We start from the raw sequence: 20,140 nt of genomic DNA on the forward strand, positions 1-20,140 counted from the left end.
GTCCCGTCGACTAAACAATGTCGTTTGGCGGGCCCCAGGGGAAGAGCCTTCTCTGTGGTGGCCCCGGCCCTCTGGAACCAACTTCCCCCGGAGATTAGAACTGCCCCCACCCTTCCTGTCTTTTATAAACTACTCAAGACTCATTTATGCCACCAGGCATGGGAGAGTTAAGATATTCCTTCCCCTAGGCCATTATATGTTATGAATGGTATGTTTGTGTGTATGTTTGGTTTTATTATAAGGGTTTTTAGTTGTTTTATTAATTGGATTTCTACATGCTGTTTTTATCATTGTTGTTAGCCGCGCCGAGTCTGCGGAGAGGGGCGGCATACAAATCCAATAAATAAGTAAGTAAGTAAGTAAATAAATAAATAAAAGGAAAGGAGTGTTTCCCTCCCATCAAGACAATGTAAAATAGTGTCTTCTTGATTATTTAGTCGCTTTTGGTGCTCAACAAAAAAAAAATTGCAATTGTTCTAGTTTGACTAAGACTCTGTGAAATGAACGTCATCCTGCAAAACCAAACATGAATGTGACATCTTTGCTCAGAAGGGTAATTTACTGCATTGATTTTTGGCAGCTATGCCTTCTGTTACCTGCAGCATCCATTTGTCTAGGGGCTTCAGATCTTAGAAAGACCTCCGTGCCTGGTTCCTCTTCTGTGTTTGCTTTCTGTTGGAAAGTGTCTCTCGGTGTTTCAGCTGCCTCAGGCTGGGATTCAGGCAATATCTGGGACTCTGTAACTCTTGTTGGCCTGTCTTGTTCACTTTCCCTTTCTCCTTTTTTCATTGCGCAAGTAGTACCATAGCGTGATTTTAAAAAAACAAGTAAATTGGGATCTGACAAATGAAAACAGAACAAAATATAAACTTGGTTAATGGTCCCCTTCAATGAAATAATATTTCGCTTCTTTTCTGACAGTCTCAAATTTCTGACAGTCTCAAAATGGGTGAACAGTGCAGTCAGGCGGTAGGGAAAGCAAGTAGGATACTTGGCTGCATAGCTAGAGGTATAACAAGCAGGAAGAGGGAGATTATGATCCCGCTATATAGAATGCTGGTGAGACCACATTTGGAATACTGTGTTCAGTTCTGGAGACCTCACCTACAAAAAGATATTGACAAAATTGAACGGGTCCAAAGATGGGCTACAAGAATGGTGGAAGGTCTTAAGCATAAAACGTATCAGGAAAGACTTAATGAACTCAATCTGTATAGTCTGGAGGACAGAAGGAAAAGGGGGGACATGATCAAAACATTTAAATATATTAAAGGGTTAAAAAAGGTCCAGGAGGGAAGTGTTTTTAATAGGAAAGTGAACACAAGAACAAGGGGACACAATCTGAAGTTAGTTGGGGGAAAGATCAAAAGCAACATGAGAAAATATTATTTTACTAAAAGAGTAGTAGATCCTTGGAACAAACTTCCAGCAGACGTGGTAGATAAATCCACAGTAACTGAATTTAAACATGCCTGGGATAAACACATATCCATCCTAAGATAAAATACAGAAAATAGTATAAGGGCAGACTAGATGGACCAGGAGGTCTTTTTCTGCCGTCAGTCTTCTATGTTTCTATGTTTCAGTCAAATGACTGAATATCTGGAAATATCTAGTCTTCAGGTAAGGGACTCTTTGGGAGTGCAAATTAAATACAGACATCCCAATTTAGCCTTGAAGCCTTGCCTTATTCTGGGAGACCCAGGAACAATTTTCTATTTCGTGACTCTGTTATATGGACTGCTACATAAATTAAACATTCAAAGAAGACGGCTTCAAATATGGGAATTAATATGCAATTTTGAATTGTAAATTAACAGAGCTTTGGGCTCTATTCTACTGTACTGGGAATTTATCTCAATTGTATTTTTCAAATGTTAAGGAATGTGGCATGCCTTAACTACAGAGGAAGGTAAAGAAATCAAAATACATAAATGAATAAAGCACACCGACTGATTTGCAGTTTGCCAAGGTATGTATTGACCAAAGGTAAGTCAGCAAAAACAATTTACCTAACTGAGCCATCAGTCGCTCCTGCTCCTCCAAGATCTGTTTTTGGGGCATCGATTGCAACTTTTCCAAATTTTGTTTGTGGATGTTCTGGGCTTCCTGCTCACGATTCAGGTTTCCAAGACCTTCACCAGTGATAATGCGAGGCAACAAACTTTGTATGGTACCAATAGCTCCATCTAAAAAAATCAAGGACACTTAGGGTGTTACCTAAAATAGGGTACACTATTTGTCTTCAAAGTTATACTCTGCTCTTAAGCTTTACTTCCCAGAAAAATAAATACTGTAGGTATTTACTGAATTTTACCAAAAGTTGAATGGAAAAAGTTTGTCTCCACCCCAAGGATCCACCCCTCCAATCAAGACAATGTAAAATAGTGTCTTCTTGATTATTTAGTTACTTTTGGTGCTCAACAACAAAAAAAGTATCCAGTTACATTTTTTGCTCTATAATTTAAAGTTAATCGAGCTATATGGTTGAGTTTATCCTGTAATCATAACACCATGTTTCCCCAAAAATAAGACCAGGTTGTATATTAATTTTTGCTCCAAAAGACACGTTAGGGTTTATTTTTCAGGTGAGGAACTATTTTCTGGAAAATACGGTACTAAAGGGCTGTCTGATAATCTTAACTGGGACTTATTTTGGGGGTAGGGCTGATATTAGGAGCATCCTGAAAAATCATGCTATGGTTTATTTTCTGGTTGGGTCTTATTTTCAGCTAGTTGGAAGAGGAAGCGTTATCCCAAGAAAAACAGTTGCAGTATTACATTTTGACTAGAGAAAGTCCTCACTTAACTTCTACTTGTTCGGCAATTGTTCAAAGTTATGACAGTGCTTAATGAGAGGGACCTATAACTGTGTTTCTACAAAAATAGAATATGTCCTGAAAATAAGGCCAAGGCTGATTTTTGGGGTGGGTGTAAATATAGGCCCTCCCCCAAAAATAAGCCCTTAGTGAAGGGGTGACTGTGGCCAGCACAGAAGGCAGCCCTTCCCTTCCTTGGTCACCTCAAGGCTGCTGGGTCCTTTAATCACGGCCTGCTGATCAAGCTTGGGCCGGGAATTCTGTCTCTCTGCCTGCCACATCTAAATTATAAAAATTGCAGGGTGGCAGAATGCAATTTATTTTATTTTATTTATTTATTTATTGGATTTGTATGCCGCCCCTCTCCATAGACTCGGGGCAGCTAACAACAGTAATAAAAAACAGCATGTAAATCTAATACTAAAACAACTAAAAAACCCTTATGGTAAAACCAAACATCCATCCATACAAACAAATATACCATACATAAATTGTAAAGACCTAGGGGGAAAGAATATCTCAGTTCCCCCATGCCTGACGGCAGAGGTGGGTTTTAAGGAGCTTACGAAAGGCAAGGAGAGTGGGGGCAATTCTAATCTCCGCAATGTCTTAGTGAGGAAGAAAATCTGAAATTCTGTTGTGCTTAAGGAAAAATATATAGCTAAATTATTGCTATCTAAACGCAATATAACACCACACACTCCGTTCTTGAACAGGTATACAATTTTTATTTGGAATTCGGATTATAATCTGAAATGGAATTGTATTAATTTATCAAAGATTAAGTCTAAATTCCCTTTCCAGATAAAGGAATTGAGCTAGCTTAAAGGCTGGAAAATCTTGGGTGTCGTAGCTAGCAGGGACTGTAGCCATCAGAAATAGATTCAAATAGGACAATTCCTTATGTGCCATGGCAGCGATCCACAAAGCATCAGAAAATTCTTCTATAAAAAGAAAGGATATGCCACAAAAATCTCAGCATGACAATCAGAAACGGTTGCCCCAGTTTCGGTAATGCAGGAAGTCATTTACAGCTGTTTGGATTAATTTATAATCTAAAATTGGTTTATACTCTGAAATAAGTAACACTGTGTTCAGTAAGTATGCACAAAATTATACCCACAGTGTCAAAAAGACCTTGAAAGCAACCAGGCACTTTTTAAGAGCTATTTGATCTCACATGTTCACCTCCATAAGCAGCTCTAAGGCTTTCCGAGCCTATCATAATACTCACCTGCATTTTCCTCTCGGATTTGTTCCTCCAAAGAATGTGAAGCAACCTGTCTTGAATTTGACTGCTCAACAGCAATATGAGGTGTCTGGTCTCCCATAGCTGCCCTCTTGGCAGCTATTTTCTGAGCAAAAATGCTTTTCTTTGCAGGTGCTGATTTCACCTGCAGGAAGATAAGACAGCAAATCAAAATGTCACCGTTTTCCCATGTTTTTGTGGTATAGTGAGTATTAATAAGTATAGCTTTATATATAGGTAGAATGTATGTATAAGAAAGAGAAGGCAGCAAGACCACGTAAACCCCAAAAGTAGTACTAATGCTTAAAACACATATACTATAGAAAATGTATTTTAAGAAATATTGGCCATGGAGTGTGGCATGACTAGGGGACAGAATAGGCTACTTGATGTAAAGCATTATTAGCTGGCTTTTGTTACAGATCCCATTTGTATGACCATATGCAACTCATTAAATTTCATGCCACTTCGTCCAGTCACATGAAGGGAAGGGAAGGGAAGGGAAAAGTCAATATAAATCGTAGAATATAAGCCACAAAGTTAGTCTCACAGTCATTAGTGGGAGGAGATGGGTGATAGGAACAATGAGAAGATTAATAGAAGTGCAGACTTAGCAAATAGTTTGACAGTGTTGAGGGAATTATTTGTTTAGCAGAATGATGGCATTCAGGAAAAAGCTGTTCTTGTGTCTAGTCTAATACATCAATATGTATTATCCACATTTGCTTTCTTCTTTAATATATACCAATACATGGTCTTTGGTTCACGGTGCAGTCCTTTGGATTTTTACTAGGGTTCAATCTGAGCTATGCTGTCTTAATAGGGGCTTACTCTCTAATATGAATATAAAAGAACTCTGCTTTCCTACATCTTTATTTATAAAGATGTCGTAATTACAAACATTTTCAATGAATTTTGCAGTAGCATCTTCTGCAGTAATCACCTCCTTGGTATCCAGAGGCTGACATCCCAAAGCACTAATTACAACTCAAATAAAGCTTAGATGGCTGTGATATAAGGGGGGAAATGCAATTCTTCATTGCTCTTTTCTACAAATGGAAACATTTATTTTGTAATCCATACCTCAATGAAAGAAGATTGACCAATGTTGAAGAATCAAACATTAGGCTAAAATCCAGCAAATTTCTTCCACTTCAGTGCACACAAGAGTTCCTGCCACATAAATCAACCTGACAGACTTAGCTCCCTCTTTCTAGCATGCCCTCTAGATGTTTAGGGTATATTCCTATAATGTCTTGCCTTTGATCATGCAAGCTTGGATTTGTGGGAGTTGCAGTTCTAGAAAGCTCCAGATTGCCTTTCGTGTTCCTTATCTATCTCTCATTCGATCACCATATAGAAGAGACATACTTGAGAGATCCCCTGGATCAGAAGGATCTAGGTAGGAATTGACCAAATGGTTATCTCACTCTCAGTATTCATTTTTCCTGACATAGCAGCTCCACCTTTCAACTTCCCCTCCTTAGCTGGTCCTTTCAATCAGCTCAGGTCCTCTGAATTAGGCCATCATCACAGCTTCCTTCAAAACTGAAGTAGCATTACTGAAATTTTAGGTGGTCTGTGAAATGTTATTATTATTATTATTTATTATTATTATTATTTATTATTTATTAGATTTGTACGCCGCCCCTCTCCGTAGACTCGGGGCGGCTTACAACGGTGATAAAAACAATATATAATGACAAATCTAATAGTTATAATCTAAAATAACAATCATACATTTAAAAAGTCTAAAAAACAAAGAACCCCAATATATAAAAACATACATACAGTCATATCATGCACAAAAACTACATAGGCAGGGGGGGATGTTTCAGTTCCCCCACGCTTGACGACAGAGGTGGGTTTTAAGGAGTTTACGAAAGGCAAGGAGGTGGGGCAGTTTTAATCTCTGGAGGGAGCTGATTCCAGAGGGTCGGAGCCGCCACAGAGAAGGCTCTTCCCCTGGGTCCTGCCAGATGACATTGTTTAGTTGATGGGACCTGGAGGAGACCAACTCTGTGGGACCTAATGTTATCACATTAGTAATAAATAAATATTTAATTTAATATGTAATAAATATTTATTTAAAAGGACAATACTTTTAAATCTCAGCACAAAACTCAAAATTAAGAAGTAAAGTTAAAATTAGTAGAACAAAAAGATGAAAGGCAAAACTAGTTGAGTTGAGCAAATTGTTTAACACGATGCTGATTTTTCTTACCTCGGTTTTTATTTGAGATCGATGAAACACTTTGGGAAATGGATCACCTGTGAACACTGGTATTGTCACCCTGGCACTGCTAGTATCATGTTCCTGCCACAGATAAAGAGATGATACGTTTGAGCCTAACTTATCCAAATTATAATGGTTAGTATGGCCTAGGACAGGGGTATCCAACCTTTGCAATTTTAATACTTGTGGACTTTAACTCTCAGAAACAAAATTGTCTAGCAGAAAAAGTTGAGACTCAAATGCAGATGATTCAAATGCAATTTTCCTGAGTGAGAATTTAATAGGTCTTAAATAACTCTCATGGCCACTTACATTCTCACTTCCCTCTTGATTAGGAATGGTCTGCTCGTAAAACTAAACTGGCAGCTATTCACAGCCATTAAGCAATGACTTAGTGGCTATGCTTTAGACCAGCTTTTCCCAACCGGTGTGCCACGAGACACGGTCAGGTGTGCCGCGAAGCTCCTAGGGAAGCTCCAGCTGGGCGGGGCGCTGCTGGTGCCGGACCGCCGTATCCGGCGTTCTCCTGCTGGGCCCCAAAGAAGGAAGGTGGGAAAAAGGAGGCAGGGGCGGGGAGGTGCGGGAGTAGGAGTAAAGGGAGCCGCGGCTGCCCCTGCCTCCCCACAGTGCCTCCAGCCAAACGCGCCCCTGGCTTCTCCGCCCTGCCCCATTGCCCGCCCGATCCGCCCACTCTCCTCCTCCGCCACCGCCTCCTGTCTTGGGGCACGATCTTTTCCCTCTCCTCTGCCGCCACATTCTGCCTTGGGGCGCGATCCGCCCCCTCTCCTCCGCCGCTGCCACCTGTCTTGGGGCGTGATCCGCCCCCTCTCCTCTGCCGCCGCCTCCTGTCTTGGGGCGTGATCTGCCCCCTCTCCTCCGCCGCCGCCTTGGGGCGCGATCCGCCCCCTCTCCTCCGCCGCCGCCTCCTGCCTTGGGGCGAGCAATCCGGGAGTCCGGGACTGTGTGGCTTTGCGCCATGAAGAGAAAACGGCCAACTTTTCCCTGCTGCCGGAGCCGTTTTCTCTTCATGGCGCAAAGCCACACAGTCCCGGACTCCCGGTTCGCTCACTTCTCCGGTCAGCAAAGCCATCTGCCCAGGAAAGCGCCGCACATTGAAAAAGCGCGATGCTTTTCCGGGCAGCCGGCTTGCTGGCCGGAGAAGCGAGCGATCCGGGAGTCCGGGACTGTGTGGCTTTGCGCCATGAAGAGAAAACGGCAGCAGGGAAAAGTCGGCCGGGCTAACGGGAGGCGGCGCGTGGCCGGGCGCTGGGGACGTCTGGGAGGGCGAGGGGGCTGATGGCTGCTGCCTCTTAGCTGCAGAGCCGGCAGGCGGAGGCGAAGACAATGGCGCCCTCCACTCTCTCTCCAGCTCTCTCTCTCTTTCTTTTTCTCTCTGTTGCCGGCGTGGTGAACGAGAGAGAAAGAGAGAGAGAGAGAAAGGAGGGGAGAATGAGAGAAAGAAAGCAAGAGAAAGAGAAGGAAAGAAAGCAAGACAGAGAGAGAGAAAGAGAGGGGGGAAGGAGGGAGAGGGAAAGACATAGAGGGAGGGAAGGAGGGAGAAAGAGAGCAAAAAAGAGAGGAAGAAAGAAAGAGGGATGGAGAGAGAGAAAGAAGGGAAGGATGGAAGAGAGAGAAAGAGGGAGGGAGAAATAGAGTGAAATGGAGGAAGAGATATTTTTTTTGTCCAAACTTTTATTTAGCCCCCCCCCCCCGCCCCGTTCAGTGTTCCCCAGAATTTTGAAAATATGAATAATGTGCTGTGGCTCAAAAAAGGTTGGGAAACACTGCTTTAGACAGAAAACATTGCAAATTCACAAGGCAATTCCTACTGGTTGAACAAATCTTGAGCCGCCCCGAGTCCTCGGACAGGGGTGGCATACAAATCTAATAAATTATCAATTATTATTATTATTAAATCTATCCATTTGCCTTCCCATCTTCATCTTACATCCACTGAGTCTGTTCTATCTAAGAACAACTTAGGAAAGGAGCACTTTAGTGGGAAAACATTTCTTCGTCATACAAAATATTCCAAAGTCAACGTTATGCACCTCCATCTAAAGAAATCCTACGCAGCAAAGCAATCAATCTCTGCAATAAAGCTTGGAACGACATGCCAGTGATATGTCACTGTAAATGCTAGTAAGGGACCAATCGTATAGTTTAGTATATTCTGTAGATCCAGTGGCCACATCTTGAAAAATTCTTATACCAATTCAGTTTATATTTACAGACTGAATTATATATAAACAAAAATGAGAAAGCATGAGCCGCTCCAAGTCTCCGGAGAGGGGCGGCATACAAGTCTAATAAATAATAATAATAATAATTATTATTATTATTATTATTGAATGTGCACATCTTATATACCTTACAAAATTTAGATGTTCCAAAAATGTCATGGTTACATTACTTTGATACATATCATTTTACTTTATTTATTTTTGTTTAGAGCTATAGTTCAGTTTTAACATGCCACCAGTCATGTTTATTTTTATGATTCCTAAAAATATGACATACAATGATTTTGCTTAAGACTGCTGTGATATGTTGATCATTACAATCCATCTGCTTCCCTGGATCTTCATCAAAATGGACATGGGCACTTTTGAATCTGGATTTCTTTGGAGGAACTGGTGTCAAAGGTGGAGGAACATCTGGAAAATCTAAGAAACCAAAGAAAATAATGAACAGGTAGAAAACTAATGATCTAATAGTTTCTTCTTCCAAGGGAAGGAAATGAAAAATAAATCCTAAGTAACTGTGGTGTTGATTAGAGCAGTGTTTCCCAACCTTGGCAACTTGGTATTTGGACTTCAACTCCCAGAATTCCCCAGCCAGGTTGGGAAACATTGGATTAGAGCAATGTAAAATTAAGAAACCACCATTTTGTACTAACCCAGCTTATTACAGGATTTGCTGAAGAAGCCATAACCACTTACTTTATGATAATAACTAACCATATTTAACATGATATAATACCAAAGTGTACTGAGCAAAATCGGGCTGATCATATTGTGGTTCAGCACAATAATTGAATGCAGCCGAAGTATTTTTTATTCAGGATTCTTAATTTAACTGGCTGATGTAGGCTTCTCAGAAAGAAAGTTCAAATCGAAGCAAAACAAGTGGTATTAGAATGCACTTTGCAAGGATTTAAAGTGCATACAGTATATCAAAGGACAATCAAAATTATCAGAGGATTCAAAGACTTTCCTTAGGGTGAAAGGTTGGAACTTTTAAGCTTGAAAAAGAAAACAGGTGAACAGGAACAGGACTGGGAATATGAAATCATGCGTAGGATGAAGAAAGAAGGGGATGGAGCCTATAATACAGCAGTTGTAACTAGCTCATAATTTCCAGAAATGGAAATCAAGATATACAAATGGACTACAGAATAGCACAGAAAGATATGCTGAAGACAGTCATGGATACGAAACATATTTTTTTTAGAAACTATACTTAACCAACATTGACTACTAATGCTTGCCACCCAGATCTATGTTATAGCTTCTATAAGGCCTCCCATCAGATCAAATCATCAGAACATGGGGGCTCAGCTGAAGACCTCACTGAGAATATTGACTAGCAAAACCAAAACTAATATTTGGAATAGGCTAACTGGATATCGCTCTGCCAATAAAAGTGCCTATAGTCACGACTATGGTTTTTCCAGTTGCAATGTATGGCTGTGAAATTTGGACCATAAGAAAGGCTGAGCGCCAAAGAATTGGGGCTTTTGAACTATGGTGCTGGGGAAGACTCCTGCAAGTCCCTTGGACTGCAAGGTGATCAAACTGGTCAGTCCTAGAGGAGATCAACCCTGACTGTTCTTTAGAAGCCACAATCCTGAAGATGAAACTCAAATACTTTGGCCACCTAATGACAAGGAAGGACTCACTGGAGAGGAGAATGCTGGGAAAGATCAAGGGGAAAAGAAGGGGACGACAGAGAATGAGGGGCTGGATGTAGTCACTGAAACAATAGGCTTGAGCCTAAATGGACCCCGGGGGATGGTAGAGGATAGGAAGGCCTGGAAGAAAGTTGTCCATGGGGTTGTGATGGGTCAGACACAACTTAGAAACATAGAAACATAGAAGACTGATGGCAGAAAAAGACCTCATGATCCATCTAGTCTGCCCTTACACTATTTTTTGTATTTTATCTTAGCATGGATCGATGTTTATCCCAGGCATGTTTAAATTCAGTTACTGTGGATTTATCAACCACGTCTGCTGGAAGTTTGTTCCAAGGATCTACTACTCTTTCAGTAAAATAATATTTTCTCATGTTGCTTTTGATCTTTCCCCCAACTAACTTCAAATTGTGTCCCCTTGTTCTTGTGTTCACTTTCCTATTAAAAACACTTCCCTCCTGAACTTCACAAGACATATTAAAATCTGTGCCACAACCCTCTTAGGAAGCAGAAAATCTGTCTAATACTTCATTGATAAACAAACCTTATGGTGGGATCAGGCCATTGAAGCAAGAAGAAATGCCTACAAAATCTGGCTGACAACAAATGCAGATAATCACAAGCAATATCAAAAACTAAAATTTGCTGCAAAGCAAAAAGTGACTGCTGCAAAGTGTACACACTACCAAAATCTATACAACCAATTAAACAAATCTGATGGATCAAAGAAAGTCAACTACCTTGCTTAAATGTGCTTATGCCCCACACAAAATTTAGGACAAGTCATCAACATTGAAGAGAAGAACAGATAACTGCTAGAACAACCAAAAGGCCTACACTGTCAATGTAGGAACTATGCTGAGATAAGCTGCAAGAAACAGTTCCCTCTTCCACTATTGGCTAACCTGACCCCATTTCTGGATTGCTACTTGCCATCAGTATTGAAGAGGTTCCAACTGACATCTGCAAGAGGAGGAACAACAAAATGACTTACCTGAATGACATCCCAGCTGAAATCTGGAAACTACTTTAAGCATAAAGAGCAGACTAACTTACAGCACTCAACAAAATTTAGGAGAAAATCAATCTGGCAGAGCTATATGAAACAGGAAAGACAATGACAGTGTATATCACTGTTCAAACTATGAGCCAACTTGGCTATTATACCTCACCATGATTTTTAAAATATATATATACAGTATTAGATGCACATTTCTGGGACATCCCTATTTTGTCAAATTAGTGTGGCCCTATGAAGAACTTTGGAAAAAAACTCACAGAATAAATGCTGCTGATCTACTGATGGAGCAACACAAGATAACTCACACATCTGGCATTCATAGGGCTAGAAAAAGCATTCGGCCAAATGCCATATGACTTCATCTAGCTATAATTTAGATAGTATAATGCATTTATGACCTATATCTGCTGAACTACAATGTTACCAGCTTAGTAAGTAATGCTGCCCAGACATTTAAATGCTTTTATAATCTTCAAAGGTGTGTTCCAGCTATTTCCCTTCTTACTACTGCTCTTCATGCTCTATACAACACTGTGACCAGACCTTATAACACTAATAGAATTATTATATATGATGGTGTCATGATTGCTGGCAAAATGTAAAGGAAACTGAAAAGTATAGGAATGAGATACTGGTATGATTATGAGTACTTTCTATAATGAGATACCCAAAATGACTTTGGAATAAAGCTCAAGATGAAGAATATTTAATATCCTAAATGCAGTTTCCAGACCAATGGCACATTCAAGAAAGATAGCATCAAATTAAATAAAAGAACCACTCTGATACCTGGGGTTATACACATTTCTAAGTGTAACAGGCCACTAAATGACAAACTGCATGGATAGTATAGTGAAGAGGAGGTCCAGGGGGGACTTGATAGCTGTCTTCAAATATTTGCGGGGCTGCCACCATGAGGAGGGGGTCACAGTGTTTTCCAAAGCACCAGAGGGCCAGACAAGGAACAACGGATGGAAGCTGACCAGGGAGAGATTCAACCTGGAAATAAGGAAGAACTTTCTGAGGATGAGAGCGAGCAACCAGTGGGGTGGCCTGCCTGCGGAGGTTGTGAACACCCCAACACTGGAGACCTTCAAGAGGAGACTGGACTGCCATATGTCTGGGATGGTGTAGGGTCTCCTGCACTAGCAGGAGGTTGGACTAAAAGACCCACAGAGTCCCTTCCAACACAAAATATAAATAATAAAATAAAATAAATAAAATATAAGCAAATGCTGCCTGGATGAAGTGGCACCAAGTTACTGGTATTCTATGCAACAAGTACATTTCTCTATATTGTACCTGAAATCCAAACTCTACTAAATTGTCACCAGACTACTAGCAATGTATGGAATAAAACGTTGGCCAGCATCAAGCACAGATTTCCATACTGTACAGATGAGGATGCTACAGTGGTTACTTCTATAGCAGGTCTAGATAAATGAAGAAGCATTTCTTGCTGAGAAAATGCAAGAATCAAATCTGCAGTAGTGATGGCCAGGTATTAGGCCTTGACAAGATCCTATTTCTATGTTTCTGCTTCTGTTTAAAAAAGAATTCATAGCAGTAACAACACCATTGCAAGAATAGTTCTAGAATTACATGCATAAAGTCATCAGCTAAAGGAATGTCTCAAAAAACAATGGCTCAACCAACTAAAAGATTACATGTACCTTGCAACGTTCAACTGTAAAAATGCTTATAGAGGATGAAATGGCAAGCACAGATGAAATCAAATAGATTCTTTAACCAAGAAGATAAATGTGAAGAGGAATAAAGAAGTCAGATGCTACAGTATACCAGAGTTGGATGATTCTAGATTAGGGAATGTTAGTTTAGATTAAATCACATAAGGAATATTATCTTAACAAAATGCCAGGAAAATATAACAATTCTTAAAAACAAGACGATACATTTTTGGTTATATCCATTTTTAACATTGTCAATAATCTGAAAGGGACATACCATCCAGCATCACCACATCCCTACTGAACTGCACTGGGCGTCTGTCATCAACATCTCTGTCCACATCTCCTCTTCTTTTATCTGCTTTCTTTACTACTTTAACTGCTGGGGAAGATTTAGTCTTCAGGAACTGATTCTGGAATCTCAGCAGGTCTTCTTCTGACTCTCCAGGCTTAGGCCTTGACAACATCCTATTTCTATGTTTCTGCTTCTGTTTAAAAAAGAATTTATAGCATACCTAAGGCAAATAGTGAAAAAAAAAGAAAAAACTGTAATTTTATTTAGGAAAACATCATGAGTTATTATCTCAATTCTATATCACATCATTATTGCCACCCCTAAAATATCAGTTAATTGCTAATCTTAGGAGTGCTAAAAGACCATCATAGATGAAGTGTTAATACAGCTATTTAGAATAAATGCATGCAAAATGCATTGCAGTGAATACTTTAAGTTATAGTAACATTTAACATTCTCTATCAAGGGATGCAGGAGGGAGTAAATGGATCAAGTTTATTTTTCAGCTGGGGTTGCTATTTCAGGATGGAGCCAGAATTTCAACATATCTGCTTTCAATACGATTATTCCACAAACTGCTGTCTCAGAATGGATGATTTTTTTTCTGTATGTCTTTTCTCCAATATTTATGTAGCTTTCAAACTCAGCAAAAGCAGCATTAGCCACATGACAACACTAGCCTACTTCGGAAAAGTACAGCAGGGTATAAAGAGGCTAAGAAATAAACTTTCAAAAAGCCACTATTTGCACAGATAGCCAGCTATGTACAGAAGAAAAATGCCTGTTTATATTTCAGTACCAAATTAATTGTGTGAGTAAACTTAAGGGAGTCCAGTGGCTATTTCTGTACACCTGACAGATGTGTTTTAGTGGCCTGGAGCACAACAGAAGAACCCCTGTTCTGCACAATGGCTTTCACTGCAACCAATTCTATTCTCAGAATGGACTGGATCCTTTTTTTCATATTCCTCCTCCTACAAAAAGGAATGGGACTGTGCTTCTGTTTTAAAAAGAATAAATGGCATACCTAAGGCAAATGGTAAAAGAATGAAAAATGTACTTTTATTTAGGGAAATGCCCTACCTCAATTCTGTATCACATCATTATTGTCACCCCCAGAATATCACTGCTAATACCCAATTTTAGGAGTGCCCAAAGACCACAGAAATGGTGTTAATACAAAGAAAATTTTATACCCAGGAAAAAAGAGATGGTGTTAATACAACTGTTTAGAACAGAGGTCTTCAAACTTGGCAACTTTAAGACTTGGGGACTTCAATACTCAGAATTCTCCAGCCAGCATAGCTGGCTGGAGAATTGTGGGACTTGAAGTCCCTAAGTCTTAAAGTTGCAAAGATTAAGGACCCCTGGTTTAGAATAAAAGCTTGGGGAAAAAAGCATTGCGGTAAGTACTTTCTGTAAGTTACAGTGACATTCACTACCAAGGGATGCGGGAGGGAGTGAATGGAGCAAGTTTATATTTTCAGCTGGTGTTGCTATTTCTGGATAGCAATAACAATATAATTGGGTCCTTTTTTCCACGAGCCTCCTTGGAATCAAAGGAAATCTTCCTTCCATCCAGAATAATAACCACGCGAGCAGGGTTTTTACAGGATCAACCTACCTTGCTTCCACCTACAAAACTCTTTTAAGATGACCCGACCGGATTTCCCCGGGCTCGTCCGCCTTTCGCCGTTCTCACCACACCGAACCACTAAAAACCAACATTAGGCGCGCAGAAGGACGTCATCTTAAGGCGCGCCCAAGTAAAGGAGAAAAGGGGTGTGTGCTCTCAGATGACGTCCCTTAGAAGGATGCCACGCCCCTCGGCTCTCTCGTGATTGGTGAGCGACAGAGAGGGGCGGGATATTAGATCTGTTGCTGATCGAAGGGCGCACGTGGCGTTTTTGTGTCTGCTGTCATCGTCTGTTTAATTTTGGATTGAGATGGGGGGGGGGGGGTTGTCATTCATATTTTTGTTGCTATCCCGAAATAGCGACACCAGATGAAAAATAAACTTGTTCCATTCACTCCCTCCCGCATCCCTTGGTATAGAATGTCATTAAAACGTACGGAAAGTAGTTACTGCAATACTTTTTTTGCATGCTTTCATTCTAAACCAGAGGTCCTCAATCTTTGCAACTTTAAAACTTGAGGACTTCAACTCCGGGACTTCAACTCACAGAAAGTAACTTACTGCAATACTTTCTCCATGGTTTCATTCTAAATATTTATTTATTTGTTAGATTTCTATGCTGCCCTTCTCATGAGATTCAGGGCGGCCCACAACATTTAATCCCTGTAAAGCATGGACCAGAATTATTCCAATTTAGTAATTTGGAAATACTAGACCATGTAAAATAGTTATTAAAACAGATTTTGCAATTAGATATCATGGTGGTTTCAAACATTTTTATTTTTTTGTCAACATTTGCAGGATGAGAACTTAGCTTTATAAAGCAGCTGACATTTGAGTTGCTGCATAAAATCAATTACAATCTATTATGCAAAATTGAAAATAATTATAATCTGATATAAACTTAAACACCTATAAAATAGATGTATTAACATCATCTATGATGGTCTTCTAGCACTCCAAAAATTGGGTATTAGCAGTGATATTCTGGCGGTGGCAATAATGATGCGATATAGAGTTGAGATAATATAACTTGTAAAGCCTTTTTCCTAAATAAAGTGTCAGGCTCAGATTTCTTAAAGAATACTACTGTAATTTCTAAAAACAGAGGCTTAAAAAGATTTCAGCAAGTGCAAAAATTCATATCACAGACAGCTTCTAAGGGGCAGGACTTCTTATATCAAATACTTATTGGGGTTAAAAACTTACCTTCATAGCAAATTCTCATTTAATAGGATACAGACTTTGAAAGTTTATCCAGGGTAGGGGCTTTGGATTTCAATGCAAAGGTCATTTTATGCAAGGCAAAGATCTGAAACGATATTTCAGGATTACCTCTCCTTACTTTAATGGATGAAGGTGAGTTTAGGAGGCAGGAATTAAAATGAAATTTGACTCCGGTTGTCTATCATTGGTATTGAATTTGTTAACTTATCAAACGGTGCCAACAAGAAAAAGCAATCCCCTGCAAAACTCACCTGGTGTTTCTAAATCAATAAGCGTGAGAAGCCAAGTGTCAAATTCAGGAAAAACCACTGTTTGTAAACTATGTTGGTATCTGGAAAATTATGCCGATTTATGAGTATTGCGTTTTAGGAAGGACATTGGTAAATAAACATATCCAGCGGAGAGCAACAAAGAACATCAGAGATCTGGAAGGAAAAATTCTTTGGAGTGATTGTAGCCACAGAGTATATACGTGTCGGAGAAGAGAAGACTGTTGAAAGATACAATTCCTCATGTTTTATGGACGTAAGTGCAAATGAAATATTGGCTGCACCTATATATAAGTCTAAATGCTACTGCTACTGCATGTGGTATTACTGAGATTAATTGCATAGTCTATACCAGTGATGGGGAACCTATGGCACGGGTACCACAAGTGGCAGGTGGAGCCATATCTGCTGGCACACGAGTCAATGCCTTAACTCAGCTCCAATGTGCATGTGTGTGCCGGCCAGCTGATTTTTTGCTCACACAGAGAGCCTCCAAGGGGTAGGGGAGGGAATTTTTACCCTCCCCTGGCTCCAGGGAAGCCTTTGGAGCCTGGGGAGGGCGAAACACGAGCCTACTGGGCCCACCAGAAGTTGGGAAATAGGCCATTTCTGGCCTCCAGAGGTCCTCCGGGGAGTGGGGGAAGCTGTTTTTGCTCTCCCCAGGCATTAAATTATGAGTGTGGTCACTCACACATGTGCGATAGTGCGTGCACACGCTCTTTTGGCACCTAAGGAAAAAAGGTTCGCCATCACTGATCTATACTTTTATCTATCATAACAAAAAGAATCACAGCCTTGGTTGACCAAATCCATGTAGGAGAGACTATAGGACAGGGGATGGAAGGCACCCTAGTGCGCTTATGTACACCCCTTACTGACCTCTTAGGAATCTGGAGAGGTCAACCATGGATAGTCTAAGGGTAAAATGTTAAGGGTTAGGGGATGATACTATAGAGTCCGGTAAGGAGTTCCTCACTTTGAGAACGTGATTACTAAAGTAATATTTTTTACAGTCAAGTTTGGAGCGGTTAATATTAAGCTTGAATCTGTTGAGTGCTCTTGTGTTGTTGTGGTTGAAGCTGAAGTAGTCTTTAACAGGCAGGACACTGCAGCATATGATCTTGTGGGCAATACTTAGATCATGTTTAAGGCGTCGTAGTTCTAAGCTTTCTAGGCCCAGGATTGTAAGTCTAGTTTCGTAGGTATTCTGTTTTGAGTGGAGGAATGAAGAGCTCTTCTTGTGAAGTATCTTTGAACATTTTCAAGGGTGTTAATGTCTGAGATGCAATATGGGTTCCAAACAGATGAGCTGTATTCTAGGATGGGTCTGGCGAAAATTTTGTAAGCTCTGGTAAGTAGTGTGAGATTTCCAGAGCAGAAGCTATGTAGGATTAGATTAACAACTCTTGAGGCCTTCTTCGCGTTGTTGTTTCAGTGGGCTTTGGCACTTAGATCTTTAATTATTAGTATCCCGAGGTCCTTGACCGAGTGGGGATTATCTATGATAATTTGTTTATTAAGTTTGTATTTGAAGTTCTGATTCTTTTTGCCGATGTGTAGGACAGAGCATTTGCTGGTTGAGATTTGGAGTTCCCATGTCTGGAAGTTGGTCAACATTTGTGTCCAATTGGAGATAGAGGGCATATAGATGATTACTAGCATGAGAAAATTTTAAGGAACCTAAATTAACAAACGTGATTAGAGAAAGTAAAGCAAGTATGTAGTGTGCTTATACAACTAAAAGAAAGTGATCAGATATTCTGGAGTAGAGATTATGAATGTACACATGGATCAAACATCTTCAATTTACTTGTGTAATAAGGGGCTGAAATGCATCAAAAAAATTCAGTTACTATCACCTAGATTTTTGTGAGTGTAGTTGAAAGTAGGATTTCGTAGGTTGTGTTAACTGCATTCCTGACATAATTTTGGTGATAAGCATGGATTACAACATTTACAGCTGGTATTATAAATTCCAGTTACATGAAAATCAAAATAAAATTTGAAGGATATTTCAGCTCAATGCAGGATCTAAATTAAAGTATCCACACTAACCAAGGCAATTGTTTGAAATATCCAGTGAAAGAGAACCTCAACCTCTGTAGTTACTACATGCTACTATAAAACTGGACTATCCGGAAATTATTAATAACAATCCATTGTTATATACTTCCTGTAATTTAAAGACCATTATTTGTGTTCTTTCCTCTGAAATGACAATGATCTCAATGTAACATTCTTTCAGGTATTTATTGGTTTGATTTAATCCTGTTTTTCAGCACAGTATACATACCCAAAGAGGGCTGATATCAATCCAATCATTCCCACTCATCTTTCACTGAACCTGTTCTAGTTTTAATCCTTTGGTTCCCAAAAACTGAACATAATTTCTGAAGTACAATCCAATCAATATAGGAGGGGAAAAGTAGACCTCTTACTTCCCATAGTTTAGAAACCATATTTTCTGTTGTGGCATACATCTCCGTAAGCTATTTTTGTAGCCTCTTCCCTTTCTTGTTAATTTGAAAGTAGTTGCTATTCCAAAATAATTTTCATAGGTACTACTGTTAACCTAAACCTCTACATTTGATTCCCTTTCCTAAATGTAGAACTTTACATTTATTCCTGATCAACTCTATTCTGTTATTTCCAGCTCATTTCTCTAACCTGTCAAGATTATATTAAAGTTTATTTCTGCCTTCTAATACATTTGCCTTCCAGCCAATTGTATATGACTCAAAAAGGAGCAAACTGATGTCAACTATAAATTTACGCTGGGAACTTAGGCTAATGGAAAGTTTTCTGTTTTCCGTTGGGGAAAAATGGGGAAAATATTTTATTTATTTATTTAATTTAGTTATTTGTTTGTCAAACATGTACAAGATAGCAGATATAGGTATAAACATAAACATAATCAAAGTAAATACAGATAAATAAAGACAATAGGACAGCAAGATGGGTACGGTGGACACAATGGTGCATTTATGTATGCTCCTTACAGACCTCTTAGAAATGGGGAGAGGTCACCTGTAGACAGTCTAAGGTTAAAGTTTTGGGAGTTTGGGAAAGAAACTGCAGAGTCGGGTAGTGAATTCCAGGCATTGATCACTCTATTGCTGAAGTTGTATTTTCTGCAGTCGACTTTGCAGTGGTTTACATTAAGTTTGTATCTATTGTGTGCTTGTGTATTGTAGTGGTGAAGAACCACTGAGAATGTCTATGGAGATTCTCAGTCATCCAGACCATCCAGGTTTCTCCCAAAGGTGCTTTTTTTCAAGGGGCAACTAGACTTTCCTCTTTTTCTTTGAAGACGTTTCGCTTCTCATCTTCAAAGAAAAACAAGAAAGTCTTGAAAAAGCACCTTTGTGACAATCACTGATAATTGTTTTTTAATCTGTAAGCAAGTAAAACTAATGTGATTTTGGCCATTAATGGCAAACTATCATGTATTCAAAATAGCTCCCTGAGCTTTATATAACATCATATCTTCTAGTTTGTACCTGCATATTTTTTTTTAAAACCCTGAAGAACAATGTACAATGTTCAACAATTTATTTATTTATGTATTTATTTTATTTATTTATTTGTCAAACAAGTATAGTATTATAGTACATATTAACATAACATAACATAAGTAGAACGTAGTACTGTAATAGAAAGGATAATAAAACATTAGGACAAGGACGATAGGCACAAAAGTGCACTTATGCACGCCCCTTACAGACCTCTTAGAAAAGGGGAGAGGTCAATTGTTGATAATGTAAGGTTGAAGATTTTGAGGTTG

The 20,140-nt window shown here is 39.5% G+C and overlaps 1 protein-coding gene across 1 annotated transcript in view; it reads right to left on the reverse strand.

The window, feature by feature from the left end:
• RPAP1 (RNA polymerase II associated protein 1) overlaps positions 1–14,969 on the reverse strand; it is a 67,928-nt gene extending 52,959 nt beyond the window's left edge. Inside the window, exons 1-7 of the mRNA XM_070757337.1 lie at positions 14,849–14,969; positions 13,207–13,444; positions 8,825–8,970; positions 6,293–6,385; positions 4,054–4,213; positions 2,013–2,189; positions 597–839 (exon numbers count right to left, since the gene is read on the reverse strand). Coding sequence (XP_070613438.1) covers positions 597–839; positions 2,013–2,189; positions 4,054–4,213; positions 6,293–6,385; positions 8,825–8,970; positions 13,207–13,396 — 1,009 coding nt within the window. The 5' untranslated portion in view covers positions 13,397–13,444; positions 14,849–14,969. The remainder of the gene's footprint in view (positions 1–596; positions 840–2,012; positions 2,190–4,053; positions 4,214–6,292; positions 6,386–8,824; positions 8,971–13,206; positions 13,445–14,848) is intronic.
• Positions 14,970–20,140: the final 5,171 nt, after the last annotated feature.

Source organism: Erythrolamprus reginae, chromosome 1, assembly GCF_031021105.1.
Source record: "Erythrolamprus reginae isolate rEryReg1 chromosome 1, rEryReg1.hap1, whole genome shotgun sequence".
Classification (NCBI taxonomy): Eukaryota; Metazoa; Chordata; class Lepidosauria; order Squamata; family Dipsadidae; genus Erythrolamprus; species Erythrolamprus reginae.